Consider the following 23,237-nt stretch of genomic DNA (forward strand, 5'->3'; position numbering starts at 1 on the left):
AAGGGAAGTATATAGGCTGGCTCATTGTTTCAATAGATGAGATATTTGCCCATATCTATAGTATTCAGTCGGGGATATACAGTAGAGTATTCCAGTTGAAGAGCCCTGAATGTCTTAAGTGCTGGTCCCACATATAAATCCTTCAAGTCTAGTTCCCCACCAGGACCCCAGCCCGTCATAGAGATGTCAGGAAAAAGAAGAGATAGAGCAGTCAACGGGAATCTCATTGGGGTAAGTTTGTACTGTGGGGAAACCTGCGACGTTAGTATTCGCCATGCATCAGTAGATGCTCTTATAGTTGGTCCAACGTCCAGTGAAGGGTTCGAACGGAGGCATTTAACCACTTAAGACCCGGACCTATAGGCAGCTAAAGGACCCGGCCAGGTTTTGCGATTCGGCACTGCGTCGCTTTAACAGACAATTGAGCAGTCGTGCGACGTGGCTCCCAAACAAAATTGGCGTCCTTCCCCCCCCCCCCCACAAATCTAGCTTTCTTTTGGTGGTATTTGATCACCTCTGTGGTTTTTATTTTTTGCGCTATAAACAAAAATAGAGCGACAATTTTGAAAAAAATTCAATATTTTTTACTTTTTGCTATAATAAATATCCCCCAAAAATATATAAAAAAAAATTTTTTTCCTCAGTTTAGGCCGATACGTATTCTTCTACCTATTTTTGGTAAAAAAAATCGCAATAAGCGTTTATCGGTTGGTTTGCGCAAAATTTATAGCGTTTACAAAATAGGGGATAATTTTATTGTATTTTTTTTACTACTAATGGCGGCGATCAGCGTGTGTTTTTTTTTCGTGACTTGCGACATGGCGGACACTTCGGACAATTTTGACACATTTTTGGGACCATTGTCATTTTCACAGCAGAAAATGCATTTAAAATGCATTGTTTACTGTGAAAATGACAATTGCAGTTTGGGAGTTAACCCCTTCAGCGCCCCCTTGTGGTTATGTATGACCTCATGTCTGTTTCTAACTGTATAGGGTGTGGCTGTAGGTGTGACGTCATTGATTGTGTATCCCTATAAAAGGGATCACACGATCGATGCCACCACAGTGAAGAACTGGGAAGCTGTGTTTACACACAGCTCTCCCCGTTCTTCAGCTCCGGGGAACGGATCGCGGGACTCCAGCGGCGATCGGGTCTCGCGGTCACGGAGCTTTGGACCGTGTCGCGGGTGCGCACCTGCAACCCGCGGCTGGGTACTAGCACAGGACTTACCTGTACGTGCATGTGCCCAGCCTTGCCATTCTGCCGACGTAAATGTGCAGGAGGCGGTCCTTAAGTGGTTAATAATGTTTTAATGGTCTTTATTGAGGAGCCTTGAAGCAGGAAAACGATTTAAAACGAACAATGTTGGCACTTAGAAGGCTTATACCTTTAGATCATTGCTTGTGGCTTTATGGTATTCTAGTATGCACATTGCATAGGGATGATAAATATTGTATCATTTCTATGGTTTCAAAAGATTTATGTTGTTCGTGTATATCTACCATTTGCTTATCCCAAGAAAGCAATAAGTATCAAGCCTCTAGTATTTTAAGGGAGTACCCTGTGGAAATGAAGAAGGCATTGCCATGAAGATAGATGGTGCTTAATGCATTTTAAAAAACATAAATAAACCTTGTCCTGAGCATCACAGTAACTGCTCTGAAACAGCAAGTTCTGTTGTGATTTTGTTAGAGCCTTAAGGCTGGGTTCACACTACTACACTACTTTCATCCTACTTTGCTCTGCTACATTGGTCCTACATTTATCCTACATTGGTCCTACATCCATCCTACTTTCATGAACAGGATACTACTTTGGTCCGACTTCAATGATATTCAATGGGCCTGAAGTAGGATCAATGTAGGACCAAAAGTAGTACAGGGAGCATTTTCAAAGTCCGACCGCCTTGTGTAGGACGCTACAAGACGCTCTCATAGGGAAACATTGAACACAGAGCAAAGTAGGATGAAAGTAGTGTAGTGTAGTAGTGTGAACCCAGCCTCAGAGTGTTTGTGTCGCTGGAAATGTATTGAATTGTTTACTAATATTTTAAATAGTGATGTCTATAACTTCAAATGCTTCCTCTTTACCCAAACATATTGCTATGAGACAAACATTGCGTGCTTTCAACTTGTTGGGTAACATTAATATTTAATGCGTATTTACTGGGTTCCTGTTGATCTTTTTATGTATTAATATCCATGCCTTGAATGTAAAAGCCGTGTTGTGCTGATTTTTTTTCTTTTTTAACTTAAAATTAACTTAACTTATTAAAAATATAATTTCACATGAGTACATTTTTGCACAAGCTAGTATTACTAAATATAAATATATGTTTTCAATGCGTTCAAAGTGCCGGTTTTTGGCGCTAAAAAACGCTCAAAACTGTTTTTTTTGCAATAGCTTTAATCAGCGTTTTTCAGTGTAGCTTTTTTTTTTTACTGGATAAGGATAAACTGTTATTACAATGTTTCAGTTTATGAATGAAGAGAAGACGCTGTCTTCTCTGCATTCATTTTCAGCGCAGCTGAGGCTGCTGAGAAAGGGACTGGGGAATCTGAGTCCCTAGTCCCTTTCTCTGTCTCAAAGGGGAGATGTCAGAGGTCTGTTAAGACCCCTGATATCTCACCGAAGCCCCACAACAAGGCTGAAAATAATAAAATAAAAAAAGAATAAAAAATATTATTGTAGAAAATAATAAAACAATAAAAGAAAAAACACACTGACACGGTCCACCCCCCCCCCTTAAAAAAAAGAAAGCATTGTAAATAAATAAAAATTGTAAAAAATGAAAAACAAATTGTTATAGATAAAAAAAAAAAAAACTACTGACACATGTGGCGCTGTCACATGAGATTAAAAAAAAGTATTGGTATTTGGTATCGGTCTTGGGTAAAGATATAGGGAGCATCTGCATGTAGAACAAGATCCTAGGAAGGACGTTCATTTTTATAACGTTTACTCTCCCCAGCCAGGTGAAGGCGGTTTTCGTCCAGTGTTGCAAGTCTTGTTTGACAGCAGATATTAACTAAGGCTGCTTTCACATTGAGGCGTGCAGCCGCGGTGACGGTATAGCCGCGCTTTCTGTAGCGCGGCTATACCGTCGTATTTACCGCGATATTCGGGCACTAGCGGTGAGGTTTTAACCCCCGCTAGTGGCCGAAAAAGGGTTAATACCACCCGCGTTGCGGGTGGTATTACCGCCCTTTCCCATTGATTTCAATGGGAAGGCGCGGTATAGGAGCGGTTAGCGGCTAGCAGGATGCGGCTAGCAGGACTTTTGGAGCGCTCCTGCTAGCACACCGCTTCAATGTGAAAGCCTTCGGGCAGGGCAGGTTTTTTCATGCGGTATAGCAGCGCTATTTTTAGCGTTGTACCGCATGAAAAACGCCTCAATGTGAAAGGGGCCTTAGGGTAGTTTGTCACGTACAGTGTGTCAAGACTGTTAGTTGTATGCCTAGATAACGGAGGGAGGTTGTAAAGGAGAATTCTGATTAGAGTCTGTCTGTCAGGTTTGGGGATAAGCATATGGGCAGGATTTCAGACTTCGAGTAGTTAATTTTAAAGTTTGAAAGTGTCCCGAAATGTTGAAGCTCCTTCAGCAAGACTGGCAGTGAGATCAGGGGGTTCTTTAGGTGAGATAGTACATCATCCGCATAGGCAGAAAGCTTATGTTCCACAGTGCCCACTATCAGGCCTGTGATGTGCGCGTTCGCCCTCACTCTACGCAACAAGAGTTCTAAAGCCAATACGAAGAGAAGGGGCGAAAGCGGACACCCCTGTCTCGTGCCATTCCTGATCGGGAACGTGGAAGAGAGAGTGCCATTTATCTTGACCTGTGCACTAGGATCTGTGTATAGGGCCTGTATCCAAGTTAACATATTCGAGCCTAAACCTAATGTGTCTAGTACTGCGCGTAGGTAGGACCAGTCGATGCGATCAAACGATTTCTCCGCGTTGGGCTAACTTTACTGTTGTCTTATTTTTTTCCAAAAAAAGTGTGCTTGTAAGACCGCTGAGCAAATATGGTGTGACAAAGTATTGCAACAAGCCATTTTATTCTCTGTTTGAAGTAAATAAATATATAATGTGTGTGTGATACATACATACATACATACATACATACATACATACATACATACATACATACATACATACATTCATGTAGATATGTATGTAGATATGTATGTAGATATATATGTAGATATATATGTAGATATATATGTAGATATATATGTAGATATATATGTAGATATATATGTAGATATATATGTAGATATATATGTAGATATATATGTAGATATATATGTAGATATGTATGTATAATGGGCCAGATCCACAAAAGAGATACGACGGCGTAACTGCTGTTACGCCGTCGTATCCCTGTTCCTAACTATGGAACTGATCCACAGAATCAGTTTTCCATAGTTAGGCAGAAGATCTGGCATGTGTAAGGGACTTACACTGCCGGATCTTAGGATGCAGTACCGCATCCGCCGCTGGGGGCATTTTGTGTCGAAATGCCGCCTCGGGTATGCAAATTAGCACTTACGGAGATCCACAAAGCTTTTCAGCTTCGTTTTTTCTCCGTAAGTTTTAGTTAGCAAACGCAAAATTAGGGCTGCTTTTACAAAGTGTAAACTGTTTACACCTTGTAAAAACAGACCTTTCTGTCCAGCGACGCGATTTTTTTTTTTAATTTTGAATCTTTTTTTTCGCGCCGTATCTTTTTTTTTTTTTTTTCCGACGCAACTTTATTGACCCGTCGCAATCCACAAAGCTCGGCGTAACGTAATTTCGCGCTATGCACGTCGGGAAAATGACATCACGAGCATGCGCAGTACGGCCGGCGCGGGAGCGTGCCTAATTTAAATGGGAATCGCCCCCATGAAAATAGGAACGCCTTGCGCCGGCGGAATTTAAGTTACACAGCCCAAAATTTCTAGGTAAGTGCTTTTGTGGATCGGGCACTTAGGTAGAAATTTTAAGGCAGTGTAACTTAAATGGAAAAAATTAAGTTACGCCGGATCTTTGTGGATTACCCCCAATGTGTTCTAAGTAATTTTCTAGCCCAAAAAAAATATGAATTTAACTTGTAAACACTGAGTTCGAAAAATAGGCCCGGTCAGTAGTTAAAATCAAAAGGATTTATTTTTTCTTTTAGAAAAAATATTTCCCTTTTAAGGCCGTTGGGCGGAAATGACGTTTGACGTTGCTCCTGTCCTCCATGGGCATAGTCGAGTGCGGGCCATTATTCGCTCACCTGACTTCCTGCCCATCAGACCACAAGCCCGGAATCGTCTCCGCCACTTCCAGCGGCTTTAAAAAAGCGGGAGAGATGACTGGGATGCGGTGGGAGGGACAGCTCTCCTGCCACCCATAAGTGATCTCGCGGCGAATCCGCCGTTTAGAACACGTTTATCTTAAAGTGGACTTGGCCTCCGTGAATTAAAATGATCGGGGTTAGGGCAGCTATCTGCTGCCTTAACAATGGAATTTAACCTCAAATAGCAATGTATATCCACGGGCAGTCAAAAAAATAATAATTACATTCAAAATAAGTTGTTAAAGCGGTAATAAAGCCACCCAAGTGATTTTTACCTACAGGTAAGCCTATAGTAAGGCTTTACTTGTGAGTACAGTACATATCTCCTAAACTTGCACCGTTTTACATTAGTAGTAGCTGGTGACCTCACCGATGCCTGCACACTGCGCTCTGAATGGATGGTGCTCTCCATTTAGAGCTCTGTGCCACAGCCGTTACTCAAGTGCACATGGGCAGGAGTGTCATCATTGCCTGCTAGCCCAAAAGGATGATCGGGTGAAGGTGGAAGCCCCGACAGCGATGAATGAAAGAGCACAGCTGGAGGCCTTTATTTTAGGGGAAGTCTGTCATAATGTACTAGTATCTTGTAGGGGCCCAATTGTTTTTGCGGTTTACTACAACTTTAAGACTATGTATTTGCTATCACAAAATCAATTTTTCCAAAAATGTGCAGTGTTCAATTTTATCCTAATTACATTTTCTTCTTTCTTCCTTTGCATTAGGCGATCCCTGTACTATTTCTTCACAAATGGAACTGGAAGAAGCTTTCCGCCTATATACCATATACAAGGAGGAGGGCCTCAGCATTCATGGTAAGTGCCATACTATGATCATGCAGTCTGTAGGTCCAGTAGAGTTGCCACCAATGCAGTACCACCTGCCTTCCTGCAGAATTGCCCTGGCCTGATCATCTTTACTTCATGGTTGTCCGCCTATCCTAGGGGGAGCAGCAGAATATCATGCATGCTGCATAGTCACCACTGCTGGAGCTTACTAGCAGCAGTACTTTGAAAGCTGGGACATATGGTAAGCATGTATAGTAGGAGTAGGGGATAGACCAAATATTGTAGTGGATGTAACCTGACATTATTATTATTATTTTTTTTGATGTCACAATGTACAGTATAAGATTTCCTATCATCTTTGCCCAGTCTTGCCACACAGAGTTAATCCAGCTCTGAGCAATCCTCTTTTATTGTTCAGTGAAATAAAACAGACTTACAGAGAAAAACCTTAGTCCGTTCCGCCCCCTTGCTGTGAATGACAGGTTATTTCCATATCTCATGCACTAGCCTGGAGACTGGCATTATTTTCTAATTCCCACCCCACTCCTTTTCTAAAGTCGTGTGGTTACTTTTCTGGGTTTTGACTGGATATTAGTGATCATAGCAGGATTTAGTGTAAGGAATACACAGGAAAAAATGCATGTTGACAAGGGGAGTGTAGAGAAGGGCAGGAAAGTCTACTGACATCACGACTCCACCCACCAAGTTCCAGACAACAGATCCACCCACAGAATCTGCAGTTTTTCAGTTCTTATAACAGACAGAGGGGAGGCATCTATATCCTTATAGATCAGCACTATGGCAGTAGTTTAGAAAGGATGAGAGTGGGTTTACATCCACTTTAAAATGCTGTAATTTTTTGTGGCATTTGGTGATTATCTTTATCGTGGGCCTCAGATTATATGATCCAAGCATTCTGGTAATTGCGGTTTCAAACGAACTTGATGGATATTGACATATGTCTTGTTTAAAGCCGCCCAATTGGTCCTTAAAAAAACGTGATCTGTATTCGACCCCCTTTGCGATCTTAATCCAGCATTTCCACGATTCGTGGATTCATGTAAGTACAGAGCTGTTATCTGCTCAGAGCTCAAAGAGAAAAATAAAAAAAGCCAGCAAAGTTTATCACAACACTGCTCAGTGCTGAGAGATGGAGAAACAATGTTTCATTTGGTTCTTTTAGGCCCCATGCACACGAGCCGCAGATGCAAACTCATCTAAACACACGTTTTCAAACGCAAAAAACGGCATTTAAAACGCCAGTTTTGCCGCGAGTTTCGCTGCTTTTTACAGAGTTTTACCCCGTTTGCGTTTATAAGCGTTTAGTTAAGAAACATCATAAGACCCTCCCTAAGCTCAAAAAATATTTAACCATTTCAGCCATTTTGTGAGACCAGAGTGAGTAGCAGCTGAGAGAGCAGCAGTATACTTGCCACATCACCTGCCACAAGCTTCGGATTGTCCACTTGCTACGTCACCTGCCACAAGTTGTGAATTGTCCACTTGCCATGTCATCTGCCACGTCACCTGGCCACGCCACCTGCCACAAGTTGTGGATTGTCCACTGGCCATGTCACCTGGCCACGTCACCTGCCACAAGTTGTGGATTGTCCACTTGCCATGTCACCTGGCCACGTCAATTGACAATATAATTAAAAATATATAATTTAATGACAATGAAAGAATTTACATATAAAAATATGTAAATGGTGTAGGAGACACCAACAATAAAGTTAACAAAACAATATACAATAATGCGATGATGAGCCAAAAACTGTAGCCATTGATCCACCCCTTACGCGTTTCTGGACATAAAAGTGGTCCCTTTATCAGGGATATATATCCGGATGGTATGACCATAGCAAATTCTACAAAACAAATAGAAAATTCATACATGATAAAAACCATATATACCAAAAAAAGAAAATTTACATATGCACCTACATTACAGTAGAAAAAAAACATAGGATAAATCAAAATGGAAAAATAATCACAACGATAGATTGTACACCATGAATAGGGGCAACAGAGGGGAGCGTTGTTGAGGGCAAAACTTTGGATGGCAACCTACCGAATCAGAGTGAAATAAGGCCCCATGCACACGCCCATTTTGCCGCGAATTTCGTGGCGTTTTACCGCGTTTGCGTTTATTAGCGCCTAGTTAAACATCATAAGACCCTCCCTAAGCTCAAGACACAGTATTATTTAACCATTTCAGGCATTTTGTGAGACCAGAGTGAGTAGCAGCTGAGAGAACAGCAGTATACTTGTATTTAGCGTGTCACTTGCCACATCACCTGCCACAAGCTGCGGATTGTCCACTTGCCACATCACCTGCCACACCACCTGCCACAAGTTGTGGATTGTCCACTGGCCACTTCACCTGCCATGTCACCTGGCCACGTCACCTGCCACAAGTTGTGGATTGTCCACTTGCCATGTCACCTGCGGCAAGTTGTGGATTGTCCACTTGCCACGCCACCTAGCCACGTCACCTGGCCACAAGTTGTGTATTGTCCGCTGGCCACGTCATCTGGCCACTTCACCTCGCCCCAGAGGCGATTCAGTTCGCATGTGCTGCGCTTTACAAGTTTCTCATTCACTCACTCACCTGCCACGTCACCCGCCACAAGTTGTGGATTGTCCACTTGCCAGGTCACCTGCCACAAGTTGCGGATTGTCCACTGCCATGTCACCTGTTCACATCACCTGGCACGTCACCTGGCCACAAGTTGTGGATTGTCCACTGGCCACGTCAACTGCCACAAGTTGTGGATTGTTCACTTGCCACATCACCTGGCCATGTTACTTGCCACATCACCTGCCACAAGTTGTGGATTGTCCACTTGCCACGTCACCAGGACATGTCACCTGCCACGTCAACTGGCCACATCACCTGCCACAAGTTGTGGATTGTCCACTTGCCACGTCACCTGCCACAAGTTGTGAATTTTCCACTTGCCACATGACCTGGCCACGTCATCTGCCACGTCACCTGGCCATGTCACCTGCCACAAGTTGTGGATTGTCCACTGGCCATGTCAGCTGGCCACATCACCTGGCCATGTCACCTGCCACAAGTTGTGGATTGTCCACTGGCCACGTCACCTGGCCACGTCACCTGGCCATGTCAGCTGGCCACATCACCTGCCACGTCACCTGGCCATGTCACCTGCCACAAGTTGTGGATTGCCCACTTGCCACGTCACCTGGTCATGTCACCTGCCACAAGTTGTGGATTGCCCACTTGCCACGTCACCTGGTCATGTCACCTGCCACAAGTTGTGGATTGTCCACAATGCAATGCAAGCAATTCGTTTTTTTGTTTTTTTAATGGTTTTTCATCATTTGCCATCATTTTTGAGATTTCTAATGTAAAAAAATAGGTCACCTTTAAAAAAACGCCTATAAATGAAATCACGGCAAAACGCGGGTACCACGTTTTGCCACGTTTAGCAGGGTTTTGCCCCGTTTTGCGTCTGAATTGTGGAAAACTTTTGAGTCTAAACCCATTTTTTTGCTTCTGTAAAAACCTGGTTAAACGCAACTGCCTAAACAGCGATAAACAAAACTGTGTGCATGGACACATAGGATAACATTGAATGTGTTCAGGGGCAGTTGAAAAGCTGTCCAACTGCCTCTGAACACGCATTTGCCAGCGTCTCGTGTGCATGGGGCCTAATTATCATGCGCGTCTCCAAGTACTGCAGCAACAACGTGCGGTGTGACAGTGAAAGATGCTTCAAAAAACCTCATGCAGGATATAGCTAAAAAAGCTTTTTAAGGATGTGTGGTTCCCATTAGTATGGTCATGCCCAAAAGTGCATGAGATCTGAAGGAAGAAGAAGAAAAAAAAAAATATATATATATATATATATATATATATATATATATCTTAAAATGACATTTATACATAATGGGCAAAGGTTATTATGTGCACCCATATCAATTGATGTATTTGTATGTGCAACCCACCACATAGGGGTGCATATAATAGATCAAAGGGCAAGGCATTATTGTGAGGAACATGAAGGTGCTGCCATTACAGGCAGAGCCATAACAATATGTATATGTCAACCTTGCAAGGAACAAATTGCCCATTATAAAAATGAAATCTCTATCCCAATCACAGAATATTTGAATGGCTCCTAAAGCAAGAGTCAACAAAATGTTAATATCAAAAGCATTCCCTGTCTAGAATATGGACAACCCAGCAAGACAGGAAAAACCAAAGTAGCTTAAATAGCACACACCTTGCTCCAAGCTAGATCCAATACATGAGGGTTCAGCGAACGTCCTTGCACATGCAGTCATGAACGTGCAGAGACAGCTAATCGGGATAGTCTGTCTGCTGTCTTATAAGGTGGATAGAGAGACGCTGACGCGTGCGTAGTGTCCACCACTTGATGACGCATGTGAAAGGGCCAGCTGATACATCGCAAGGATGCCAATTGTACGGTGACAGAGAGGGGGGGCGTGGTCCTAGCCGTAAAGTGTGTCACACAGACGAGAGAAGCCCAACTGTGGGAGGCGGGATAATACAGAGGGAGGCACAGGCAATTGCATCGTAGTGCGGGCGATAAAGCCGCACCCATAGTGGGTGCGGTATCGCCGCAGATGCCGCCCACAAGCAGAGCCGATTGGCTAATGACAGAAGGCAAGAGCGTGGCAATGCCTACCCACAGCAGACCTCAAAGAAAAGACCCCACGGCATAAAGTGTATAATATGCACATGATATTTAGCCAGAGGGTCCTAAGCCTAATGTGCAGAAGGCTTTACAGTAAATAGTCTGAGGGTCAAATACTTATTATTAATCCCATGATCACCTAAAATTAAGTCGCACGCAATGTCTATGCATGGCTGCGGATGTATGCAGCCATGCTAAAAGACATTATTGGTAAAAAAAACAAAAACACAAAACGCCACACTGCATCACATACGCCCCATAGTCTTAATGGAGATGCGCATAGTCAAAGATGAGCCGAAGGTTTTGTAACCTTATTGTTGGTGTCTCCTACACCATTTACATATTTTTTATATTTATATTCTTTCATTGTCATTAACCACTTCCCACCCTGCGGCCGACCATATATGGCCGCAAGGTGGCTCTGATCTGCCAGGAGGCCGTCTATATACGGCCTTCGGCTGCACGCCACTGGGGGGCACGTGCCGGCCACGTCACACAGGTGCCGATGTGGGTGCCTGGCAGCCGTGATGTCCGCCAGCCACCCGCGATCGCCAGTCACAGAGCCGGGACGTGGAGCTCTGTGTGTAAACACAGAGCTCCATGTCCCGTCAGGGAGAGGAGACCAATGGTGTGTCCCTTGTACATAGGGACAACCATCGGTCACCTCCCCCAGTCAGTCCCCCTCCCCCACAGTAAGAATCACTCCCAGGGTACATATTTAACCCCTTGATGCCCCCTCGTGTTAACCCCTTCCCTGCCAGTCACATTTATACAGTAACCAGTGCATTTGTATAGCACTGTTCGCTGTATAGATGTGAATGGTCCCAAAAATGTGTCAAGTGTTCGATGTGTCCGCCGTAATATCGCAGTCGTGACAAAAATCACAGATCGCCGCCATTGCTAGTAAAGAAAAAAAAAGCAATAATTCTATCCCCTATTTTGTAGGCGTTACGTTTGCGCAAACCAATCACTATACGCTGATTGTGATTTTATTTTTATTTTTTACCACAAATATGTAGAATACGTATCGGACTAAACTAAATTTATTTATTTTAAATGGGATATTTATTATAGCAAAAACTTGTTTATAGCGCAACAAATAAAAATCGCAGAGGTGATCAAATACCACCAAAAGAAAGCTCTATTTGTGAGGAAAAAAAGGACGTCAATTTTGTTTGGGAGCCACGTCGCACGACCGAGCAATTGTCATTCAAAGCGTGACACTGCCGATAGCTGAAATTTCGCCTGGGCAGGAAGGGGGTATATGTGCCCAGTAAGCAAGTGGTTAAATTATATATTTTTAATTATATTGTTCAGATATTCTTTATTTGGTTTGCCTCTAAAATCTCACATTTCCTGTTTTGGGGATACTTGTTATTTCTTCTCATATACATACCCGGATTGGCAACCACATATGGCTATGTATTGGTTGATACACATTTACATATATAGTGCCTTGCGAAAGTATTTGGCCCCCTTGAACTTTGCGACCTTTTGCCACATTTCAGGCTTCAAACATAAATATATAAAACTGTAATTTTTTTTTGAAGAATCAACAACAAGTGGGACACAATCATGAAGTGTAACGAAATTTATTGGATATTTCAAACTTTTTTTAACACATAAAAAACTGGAAAATTGGGCGTGCAAAATTATTCAGCCCCCTTAAGTTAATACTTTGTAGCTCCACCTTTTGCTGCGATTACAGCTGTAAGTCGCTTGGGGTATGTCTCTATCAGTTTTGCACATCGAGAGACTGAAATTTTTGCCTATTCCTCCTTGCAAAACTGCTCCAACTCAGTGAGGTTGGATGGAGAGCGTTTGTGAACAGCAGTTTTCAGTTCTTTCCACAGATTCTCGATTGGATTCAGGTCTGGACTTTGACTTGGCCATTCTAACACCTGGATATGTTTATTTGTGAACCATTCCATTGTAGATTTTGCTTTATGTTTTGGATCATTGTCTTGTTGGAAGACAAATCTCCGTCCCAGTCTCAGGTCTTTTGCAGACTCCATCAGGTTTTCTTCCAGAATGGTCCTGTATTTGGCTCCATCCATCTTCCCATCACTTTTAACCATCTTCCCTGTCCCTGCTGAAGAAAAGCAGGCCCAAACCATGATGCTGCCACCACCATGTTTGACAGTGGGGATGGTGTGTTCAGGGTGATGAGCTTTTACGCCAAACATAACGTTTTGCATTGTTGCCAAAAAGTTCGATTTTGGTTTCATCTGACCAGAGCACCTTCTTCCACATGTTTGGTGTGTCTCCCAGGTGGCTTGTGGCAAACTTTAAACAACACTTTTTATGGATATCTTTAGGAAATGGCTTTCTTCTTGCCACTCTTCCATAAAGGCCAGATTTGTGCAGTATACGACTGATTGTTGTTCTATGGACAGAGTCTTCCACCTCAGCTGTAGATCTCTGCAGTTCATCCAGAGTGATCATGGGCCTCTTGGCTGCATCTCTGATCAGTCTTCTCCTTGTATGAGCTGAAAGTTTAGAGGGACGGCCAGGTCTTCGTAGATTTGCAGTGGTCTGATACTCCTTCCATTTCAATATTATTGCTTGCACAGTGCTCCTTGGGATGTTTAAAGCTTGGAAAATCTTTTTGTGTCCAAATTCGGCTTTAAACTTCTCCAACAGTATCTCGGACCTGCCTGGTGTGTTCCTTGTTCTTCATGATGCTCTCTGCGCTTTAAACGGACCTCTGAGACTATCACAGTGCAGGTGCATTTATACGGAGACTTGATTACACACAGGTGGATTCTATTTATCATCATTGGTCAATTAGGTCAACATTGGATCATTCAGAGATCCTCACTGAACTTCTGGAGAGAGTTTGCTGCACTGAAAGTAAAGGGGCTGAATAATTTTGCACACCCAATTTTTCAGTTTTTTTATTTGTTAAAGTTTGAAATATCCAATAAATTTCGTTCCACTTCATGATTGTGTCCCACTTTTAGTTGATTCTTCAAAAAAAAATAGTTTTATATCTTTATGTTTGAAGCCTGAAATGTGGCAAAAGGTCGCAAAGTTCAAGGGGGCCGAATACTTTCGCAAGGCACTGTATCTGTGTTACAAAGCACTTGGATGCACATGAGCACTTTATTATGAATTTTTTAATTGACATAATTATTGTTTTGATTTTCGCTATATCACAACTATGTCACATACGTCACATTAACACTACATGTGTTTGTTTTAATCTTCAGCGTGCATTTATTGTGTAGTATTCCAAAGCACAGCGTATAATTTACTATCACTGTCACTTGCTGACAGGCAGGGTTGCAGGTGGGAGAGGAGGAGAGCTGCGGGTGATGGAGGCACATAAACAGACCACGGTGTCAGGGCTCAGCAGCCATGGTATACTGTAGTCAGTTTACAGGGGAGAGGGGGGGGGGGTGCAGAACCAGGCAGGATCAGCCAGGTATTTTCAGGTGATAGGGACAAATTACACAGGACAAGCACTGTGCAACATGCTTTAACCACTTCACACTAAATTACATACCTTTACGTCATTTGGTTAAAGTGATTGTAATTTGGGCTAACTTTACTGTTTTCTTATTTGTCAATTAAAATAAGTGTTTGAAAGACTGAAATGTTCCTACCCTAGAAGTGAGAAGAGCTGTGGTCAGTCTGGCACCAGGCGTGTGGTCCAGCTCATGCCCACTTAGCCCTTGTTGACTTCAGTGTCGTCACATGAGGGCAGGGTAAAAAAAAAATCTAAGCTCTAGAGTGACTTGGAGTTTACACAGGGCTTCCCTCCTGGTGGTATGTGCTGGTTGAAAGGCTGGCCTTCTGTATGGGGCACAACAGGTTCACTTTAAAACCTGGTACACCGTTTTTTTTTTTTTTTCCTGTTCAACCCAGCGGACTGAATGAAAAAAAACTGACATCACTCAGGTCGAAGCTGCTGTACCAACATCCCCTGCTGTTCTATTGTGTCTAGCCCACGTCAGAACACTCCAGTTAGCACTCTCAGCCATTTGCTGAGAGCGGTGATCGGGAGCCGATCGGCAGATCTTTTTCACCCATGCCCCATCAACAGAAGCTGGCCAAACATTTGACTTTTGCCAGGCGGCTGCAGTGCACGCGGCCGAATGTCGGCCAATTTCTATTTAACTGGCCAATGCCGCCCAACAGTTGGCCCATGTGTACTAGGCTTGGGTCTCTTAAATGCTCCATAGTAGTCTAATTTCTCATGTAATGCTTAAGTCTGCCTCCTCATTTAGATAAAATATTTATATTCCAGTATTAGCTGGAATGACTACACATTTCTTTTGACAAGTTTCTGGTCTGTCACATCACATCAGATTGGTCATTGTGGCTTTTGTTCTTGCACTGCACAAAATTGGAACCATTTTTTTATTTATTTTTTAATATATACATGAGTGATGTCCCAAGTGCCATGGTTTTGCTTGAAAGAGCGATATATTATCATTAGAACACTTCAAAGCAGCCAAGTATGTCACAGCCAGCACGAATGTAAGAAAGTGACAAGAGGGATTTTATGCCCTTCAGAATAAAGAATCTTCAGAAGGAAAACCAGGTCATCGTTTTGTATCGCATTATAAACTCTGCTACTGGGGCAGAATGAGTTGCATTCCTGCCAGTGGGTGGTACAATGTGACTGGTGGCTTAAAGAACTCAAACGCTTATGAAATCCTCAGTTTAGTTCATATTTATTACCTCAAAAATAATGTTCTTTTTAAACTGTGTCTTGTGATGAGCTGTAAATTTTAGTTATAACCAGGGCTTTTTTTTCAGGGGGAACTTGGGGGAACTCAGTTCCACCACCTTTGGCTCAGACCCCTTGGTGCCTGCTCACCACAATCACTTGTAAACACAGAAGTCCAGTTCAGCTCTGTATGTCCTAAAAAGCAACCCGCAAAAGAAGACTCAAATACTTGACTGGCTAGCAAATATCGAGTCATCACCTCATACTTAGGGAGATATTTCTGTAATTCTCTGTGAAATCCCTGTCACGTTCCCTGTCGCCACCCGAAAGGTAATGAAAAATCTAAAACGTGCATTGGAACACCCAGAGTATACTTTTTTTCTCTCTAGAGCAGCATTTATTAAACACTATGGGTTGGACCTACAGTATATTATGTTGTGAATATATTTGTGAAGGATCACCATTTGACTAGGTAGCCTAGTTAGCCAAGTGCGAAATCAGTGGATCATTGGTAAGAGACATGGCCCACTGACAATGACAGCAAAAAAACATATAGGGACCTAGAGGGCATGTGATGCAGAGAGTGGAGGGATTTGCATTTTAGTCTGAGATCTGCTGTACAAGGAATGAAAGAGGCAGATGTGAAGTCCATTTCAGATCCTTCCATTGTCTGCATTAAACATAGATGACCTGATGTACTATGACTACAGAATCTTCAAAGCCAAGAAAAATTATTTTTCCAAGGCTATCAACAGTGCCCTCAACTGCCCCCGTGAACTCTTTAAGCTGGTCTCTCAGACCATGAATCCAGGTTGTCTTGAAGTCCCCAACTCTGACACCCAAGAATTTTGCAATGATTTATCGGATTACTTCATTAATAAAATTGGGGAAATCCGAGAAAGCATTCAGCAAAACAATACCCCCCTTAACTCCCCCCGCAATTGTTCACACAATACCCACAACAATCCACCACAATCAGGTAAGTTCACGCTGGAACCCATCTCTATCCATGCCACAAAGAATATCATCGGTGCTTTGCGTAACGGCACAGCACCGAATGATATCATCCCCACTAAACTGCTGAAGGAATGCGCCGACATCCTGGCACCTCCTATCACGCAGCTTATAAACCAATCTTTCAAGGAGGGCATAGTGCCCTCTAAGTTGAAAGAGGGCATAATCCAACCCATCTTGAAGAAACCCACACTGGACCCCAAGGACCCACTCCACCGCCGTCCCATAACATGCCTAAATGTACTTTCAAAGGTAATGGAAAAAGTAGTGGTGCAACAGCTGCAACAGCATCTAGATACCCACAACCTACTTGATCCATTCCAATCTGGCTTCCGTCCCGGACACGGGACGGAAACAGCATGGCTTAAAATATGGGATGACGCTCTCGAGGCCGCAGACGAGGGAGAATCTTGTCTTCTGGTTCTGTTGGACCTAAGCGCAGCTTTTGACACGGTAGACCACAAACTATTATTGACAAGGCTAACTGAAGTAGCCAGAGTTGCAGAGGGCGATTTATCTTGGTTCTCCTCTTTTTTTTGGAAAACCGATCTCAAACAGTGAAGTTAGGACCCTTCACTTCTGAGAAACGCACAGTATCGTGCGGAGTCCCTCAAGGATCGCCTCTGTCGCCGGTGTTATTCAACATCTATCTTCGTCCTCTTTTTTAAATCATCAGCAGCCAAATGCTCTATCACTCATATGCAGATGACACTCAACTATATTTCCGCATTTGCAATAGAAAGGATCACCACCTCAATCTAGAGACATGTCTCTCTTTGATAGAGAACTGGATGACAAAGAGTTATCTTAAACTCAACGGAGCAAAAACAGAACTTCTCCTGTTTCACGCCAAACGGACGGATCAACATGCAACACCGTGGATACCCCCGCCCATTCTGGGCAAAATCCTCTCCCCTCGCGCCAAAGTCAAAAGTCTCGGGGTCATCTTCGACTCCGACATGACAATGGACGCACAAATAGGGTCTGTAGTCAGCGGATCACATCATCTGCTGCACCTACTACGTAGACTGACTCCTTTTATTCCCAAAGAAGACATAGCAGTCGTAGTGGGATCAATTGTGAACTCCAGACTGGACTATGCGAATGCCCTTTACCTCGGACTCCCAAAGTACCAAATCGCTCGTCTGCAAGTCGTTCAAAATACGGCCGCCAGACTTGTCACTGGGAAAAAGCCCTGGGAATCAATCTCACCTTCACTGAGAACCCTTCACTGGTTGCCAGTAAAATACAGAATTGCTTTTAAAGCACTCTGTCTAACTCATAGATGTATCCATGGGAATGCTCCCTATTATCTATGCGAAAAAATAAAAGCCCATAATCCCAATCGCGTTCTGCGATCCACCAATCGAAATCTTCTTGAGATACCGAAAGCCAACTACAAGTCCAAAGGAGATAGAAGATTTGCGGTCCAAGGTCCCAGACTATGGAACGCTTTACCAACCAGCGTTCGGTTGGAGGAAAACCACTTAGCCTTCAGGAAAAAGATCAAAACTCATCTCTTTTGATATCAAAGGAGACAGGTACATCAAGCGCCCAGAGGCGATTTAGTTCGCATGTGTCGCGCTATATAAGTTTCTCATTCATTCATTCATTCATTCAATTGTATTAATTTGTGTCTTTTATATATGATTGGAGTTCCACTTTAAAATAGTTTTTATAGATTATTTACATTGGAATGCCACTTGGGAATCTGTTATCCTAGTTTATATACAAATATGGGCTACGTCACCTTGCAACGTCACCTGCCACGTCACCTGCCACAAGTTGTGAATTGTCCACTTGTCACGTCACCTGCCATGTCACCTGCCACAAGTTGTGGATTGTCCACAATGCAATGCAAGCAATTACAGGTTTTTTTTTATGTTTTTTTAATGTTTTTTCGTCATTTGCCATAATTTTTGAGATTTCTAAAGTAAAAAAAATTGGTCGCCTATAAACTAAATCGTTTAGCGGCGCTTTGCGTCTGAAATGTGGAAAACTTTTACATCTGAACCCATTTTTTTGCTTCTGGAAAAACGAGGTTAAGCGCAACTGCCTAAAAACGGCAATAAACGAGACTGTGTGCATGGACACATAGGATAACATTGAATGTGTTCAGGGGCAGTTGAAAAAAGTGTCCAACTGCCTCTGAACATGCGTTTAACAGCGTCTCGTGTGCATGGGGCCTTGGCCACCTCTCTGGAGCTGTGTATACTTTAACCGCTTAACGACCGCCGCATGTACATATACATCGGCAAAATGGCACGGACAGGCAGAACGACGTGCCCGCATGTCGCTGCCTTTCCGCAGGTCGGGGGTCCGATCGGGACCCCCCCCCCCTGGTACATGCGGCGGTCGGTAAGCCTCAGGGAGCGATACGGGATGAGGGCGCGGTTATTCGTTTCTAGCAGCCCCCTCGTGATCGCTCCCCGGAGCTGAAGAACGGGGAGAGCCGTATGTAAACACGGCTTCCCCGTGCTTCACTGTGGCGGCTGCATCGATCGTGTGATCCCTTTTATAGGGAGACACGATCGATGATGTCAGACCTACAGCCACACCCCCCTAAAGTTGTTGTAAACACACACTAGGTGAAACATAACTCCTTCAGCGCCCCCTGTGGTTAACTCCCAAACTGCAACTGTCATTTTCACAATAAACCATGCAATTTAAATGCATTTTTTGCTGTGAAAATGACAATGGTCCCAAAAATGTGTCAAAATTGTCCGAAGTGTCCGCCATAATGTAGCTGTCACGAAAAAAATTGCTGATCACCGCCATTAGTAGTATAAAAATAATAAAAATGCAATAAAACTATCCCCTATTTTTTGTAAACGCTATAAATTTTGCGCAAACCAATCGATAAATGCTTATTGCGATTTTTTATTTTTTTTTATTTTTTTACCAAAAATAGGTAGAAGAATACGTATCGGCCTAAACTGAGGAAAAAAAAAATTTGTATATATGTTTTTGGGGGATATTTATTATAGCAAAAAGTAAAAAATATTTCATTTTTTTCAAAATTGTTGCTCTATTTTTGTTTATAGCGCAAAAAATAAAAACTGCAGTGGTGATCAAATACCACCAAAAGAATGCTATGTTTGTGGGAAAAAAGGACGTAAATTTTGTTCGGGAGCCACGTCGTACGACCGCGCAATTGTCTGTTAAAGCGACGCAGTGCTGAATTGCAAAACCTGGCCTGGGCATTTAGCTGCCTAAAGGTCCGGGGCTTAAGTGGTTAAGCTGGCAGCTTGCGGGAAGTTTGAGAATCATTAAGTCTGCATTCACACCTGAGCATTTTCAGCTAATAAAACACCCCAAAAAACGCCTGAAAAATGCCCAACAAGCAAAATACTATTCATTTCAATGGCACCTGTTTACATCTGAGCGTTTTGTCACCTGAAGCAAAACGCCTGAAAAACCCCCTTAGCTCAGAAAAGAAAATTGGCTTCTTTGGGGCAGATTACAGGCGGTTTTCTGAACAATATGGCGGCAAAAAAGTGTCAAAATGATGGTAAAAACTTGCAGCTTTGAAATGCTCGGGTGTGACTGCAGCCTAAAGCCTGCTTTTGATGAAGTTGTGAAAAGCCTTTAGAGAAATAATTGCAGGTTTAGAAAGGGGAGTCCTGCTCTACAGGGTAACGTGGCTATATAGTATGAGAGACACTTTTAGAATTATGAACTGATTGGCTGAACAGCAAGAGAAGTAGATTGAAAAGTCATGCTTTTTGTGTTTTATTTTTTTTTTTTGTTTTTTTTTTGTTTTTATAAAAGCTCCTTTTTTTTAAAAAATAACAATCGTGCTAGACAAATATATTACAGGCATGTTTGCAGAGCACTATTTTTCAAGAAGATTTTTATTTTTAGCATAGTAGCAATTCATTATCTATTCTGCATGCAGGGATGCTTTGAGCAGATCTTTCTTTCACACTTCCTTTGTTATTTGCAGAGACACGATTTATTCTTTGCTTTTGGCTTTGTTCAACATCTGCTGCATATGTAATTACTTTTGATGTTCTGCAAAGAGTGTACCTCCTTACACTTCCACCTTTCCGGATGTGCAGAAAGTACATTATGTCAGAAGCCACTGGCATTAAGGCGGCATTCACACCTAGGCGTAGGGCGTACAGGCGTTTTTACCGACGGTTTTGTCGCGCGTATATGCGCGTTTGCGCACAGTGGCGTTCGACGTTTTTGTACTTTGTCTTTTTCCATATTAGCCAATAAGAAAAATGATCATCCCTGACATCACTTGTTGCTCTCCTAGGAATTTTTTATTCCTCTTCCTGGGTGAATATACCTCTTCCGGATTTCAGCAACACAGGCGTCAAAACGCTTGTACAAGCGCGTGTTTATGCGCAATACGCGCGTATCAGGCGTTTTACATTGACTTCAATGTAAAAAAAAACGCTCATCAAAAAACGCATATCGCGCGCTAGGAGCGACAAAAAAGGGTCCGGAACTTTTTTGAGCTACAGGCTACAGGCTACAGGCGTTTAGGCGTTCAGATGTGAACCATCCCCATTGCCTTTCATTACTTTTCGTCCCTCTGGCGTTTGTGCGCGTCGCGCTTCAGGCGTAAAAACGCCTAGGTGTGAATGGAGCCTAAAAGGGCAGGCAAGTCAAAAATTAAATAAGGATTGCTGCTGTTTGGTCACACCTAGATCTCCCGCAATAAGTTGATTTATACCTTAGTTTTCCAGCATAGCCATTCTGTATTAGTGGTTGACATTCCTGAATTTGTTTTCCGACATGCTGTGCAGTATCTTTGTCATGGCAGGCTGGGTGTCCCAAATATCTTCAAATCTGTGTCCTTTTAATGCATTTTTTGGATTTTGGAAACATCCAAAAGTCGCCTGGTGCTAATTCAGGGGAATAAGGTGTTTCGTCAAGTTTCAGAATAGATTTTTGGGCAATGAACTCTCAATCACTTAACGTATTACAGATTCCTGTAACATTTTCTGAATTTCTGAGTAATCATGTTAGTTGATCATTGTACCATGTTCTATGAGCTCCCTTGTGATGAAAATAAATAAACACACAAGCATGGGTTTTAACTGAGAATGAGACCTGCATGGTGAATTAAGCGAGCTAGCCCAGACGGGTGGGGCGAAATGCATCAGTGGCGTTGTCCAGGATGAGGCCAAGGCTGAGGCCATTCACATTCCTTTTCACCTGTTTTCGTATGCGTTATTGCTTTCCGGATTAAATATGACAGCCTGCACCCTACATAACAATGGGACGTCAAACTACAAGTTGTTATCGTGATACATTCTTTATACATAGTATCTCACAAAAGTGAGTATAATTTATTATATCTTTCTTGCGAATAGTATTGTTTTATGCTAGAAAATCGATAACCATCCATTGGAAGTCTTAATCCTCGCCCACTATAACCTTTTTGGCTCACTACCATTAATCTTGCTATACCGTTATACAAGTTGACTTATGAAGCCAGAGGATTCCCCCAAAAAATCCTAAAGATTTGGGGCTGTTGATTCGGCTCTGAAATTACCATACCACCTGTTCCTTGAAAGATTGATTGAATCCCCTGATCATTGAATGGTTTCAATTAAGCAAAATAGACATTTGACCTTTTGGGTTGCTATGTATCCACTAAATGTACACCAGTTTACCATATTTTGTAATGGATTGAGCAATGTTCGCTCAATATACATGTTTGCTTTCTTTGTTTTTTGTTGTGTACTGAAAATAAATAAAATGTACCTTTTTAAAAAAAAAAAAATAAATGTATTTGGTTCAGATGGTGTCAAGTGTTTTTGCCAGAATATGGCTTGGAACCCCCAAATATATAAAAAAAAAAATACTATATATATATATATATAAACAGGAAGTCGGGTAAATCTGTGGGTGTTGTCACAGGCGGCACATACATTTCTGCCTTGTTTAGACAATACACCAATTATTAGGCGTCGGCTGCAAATGTAGCCAGGAAAGGTCTAAGGTCGTTAGAAGACTTCAGCTGTTCGGAATGAGGCAATTAAGGCCTCTATAAGTAGTCCAGATGATTACCACTAATTTGCTGCATGCTGAGGCTTTCTGAGTGAAAGAGAGCAGTACTGAAAGTCTTCTGAGGAGGTGAGGAGAGGATTGATTTTTCTGTGTGATAAAAATCAAAAGACTATTGTTTTTCTGCTGTATGACCAGCACTGTCTACCCAGCAGTAGGCTGTGCTAGACCCCATAGATAGGTTCTTGTGTGGAAGGTAGACGCCCAAAGTGGCCAGGGTTTATTTTATGTTTGATTTTGTTTATGCTGTTTGGATGCTTGCACTTGTTTCCAGCAAGATCGAAGAATAAATCTTTGTTTTCAACCATCTTCGACTGCCTGTCTGTATAAATTCAGTGTGTGGTGAACCCATCCAAGGGGTCACAAACCCATCCAAGGGGTCACAAACCCTGCTACCGAGCTAACCCCTTTGGACACACCTTCTCATTCAAAGAGTTTTCTTTATTTTCATGACTATGAAAATTGTAGATTCACACTGAAGGCATCAAAACTATGAATTAACACATATGGAATTATACATAACAAAAAAGTGTGAAACAACTGAAAATATATTTCATATTCTAGGTTCTTCAAAGTAGCCACCTTTTGCTTTGATTACTGCTTTGCACACTCTTGGCATTCTCTTGATGAGCTTCAAGAGGTAGTCACCTGGCGCAGCACCCCATCACTCTCCTTCTTGGTCAAATAGCCCTTACACAGCCTGGAGGTGTGTTTGG

At 42.5% G+C, this 23,237-nt stretch overlaps 1 protein-coding gene across 1 annotated transcript in view; it reads left to right on the top strand.

Moving 5' to 3' along the window:
• Window positions 1-23,237, top strand: part of PRKCZ (protein kinase C zeta) — a 390,682-nt gene that overhangs the window by 56,742 nt on the left and 310,703 nt on the right. Inside the window, exon 4 of the mRNA XM_040325896.1 lies at window positions 6,052-6,141. Within this exon, the coding sequence (XP_040181830.1) occupies window positions 6,052-6,141 (90 nt within the window). The remainder of the gene's footprint in view (window positions 1-6,051; window positions 6,142-23,237) is intronic.

The sequence above is a fragment of the Rana temporaria genome, chromosome 10 (genome assembly GCF_905171775.1).
Source record: "Rana temporaria chromosome 10, aRanTem1.1, whole genome shotgun sequence".
Classification (NCBI taxonomy): Eukaryota; Metazoa; Chordata; class Amphibia; order Anura; family Ranidae; genus Rana; species Rana temporaria.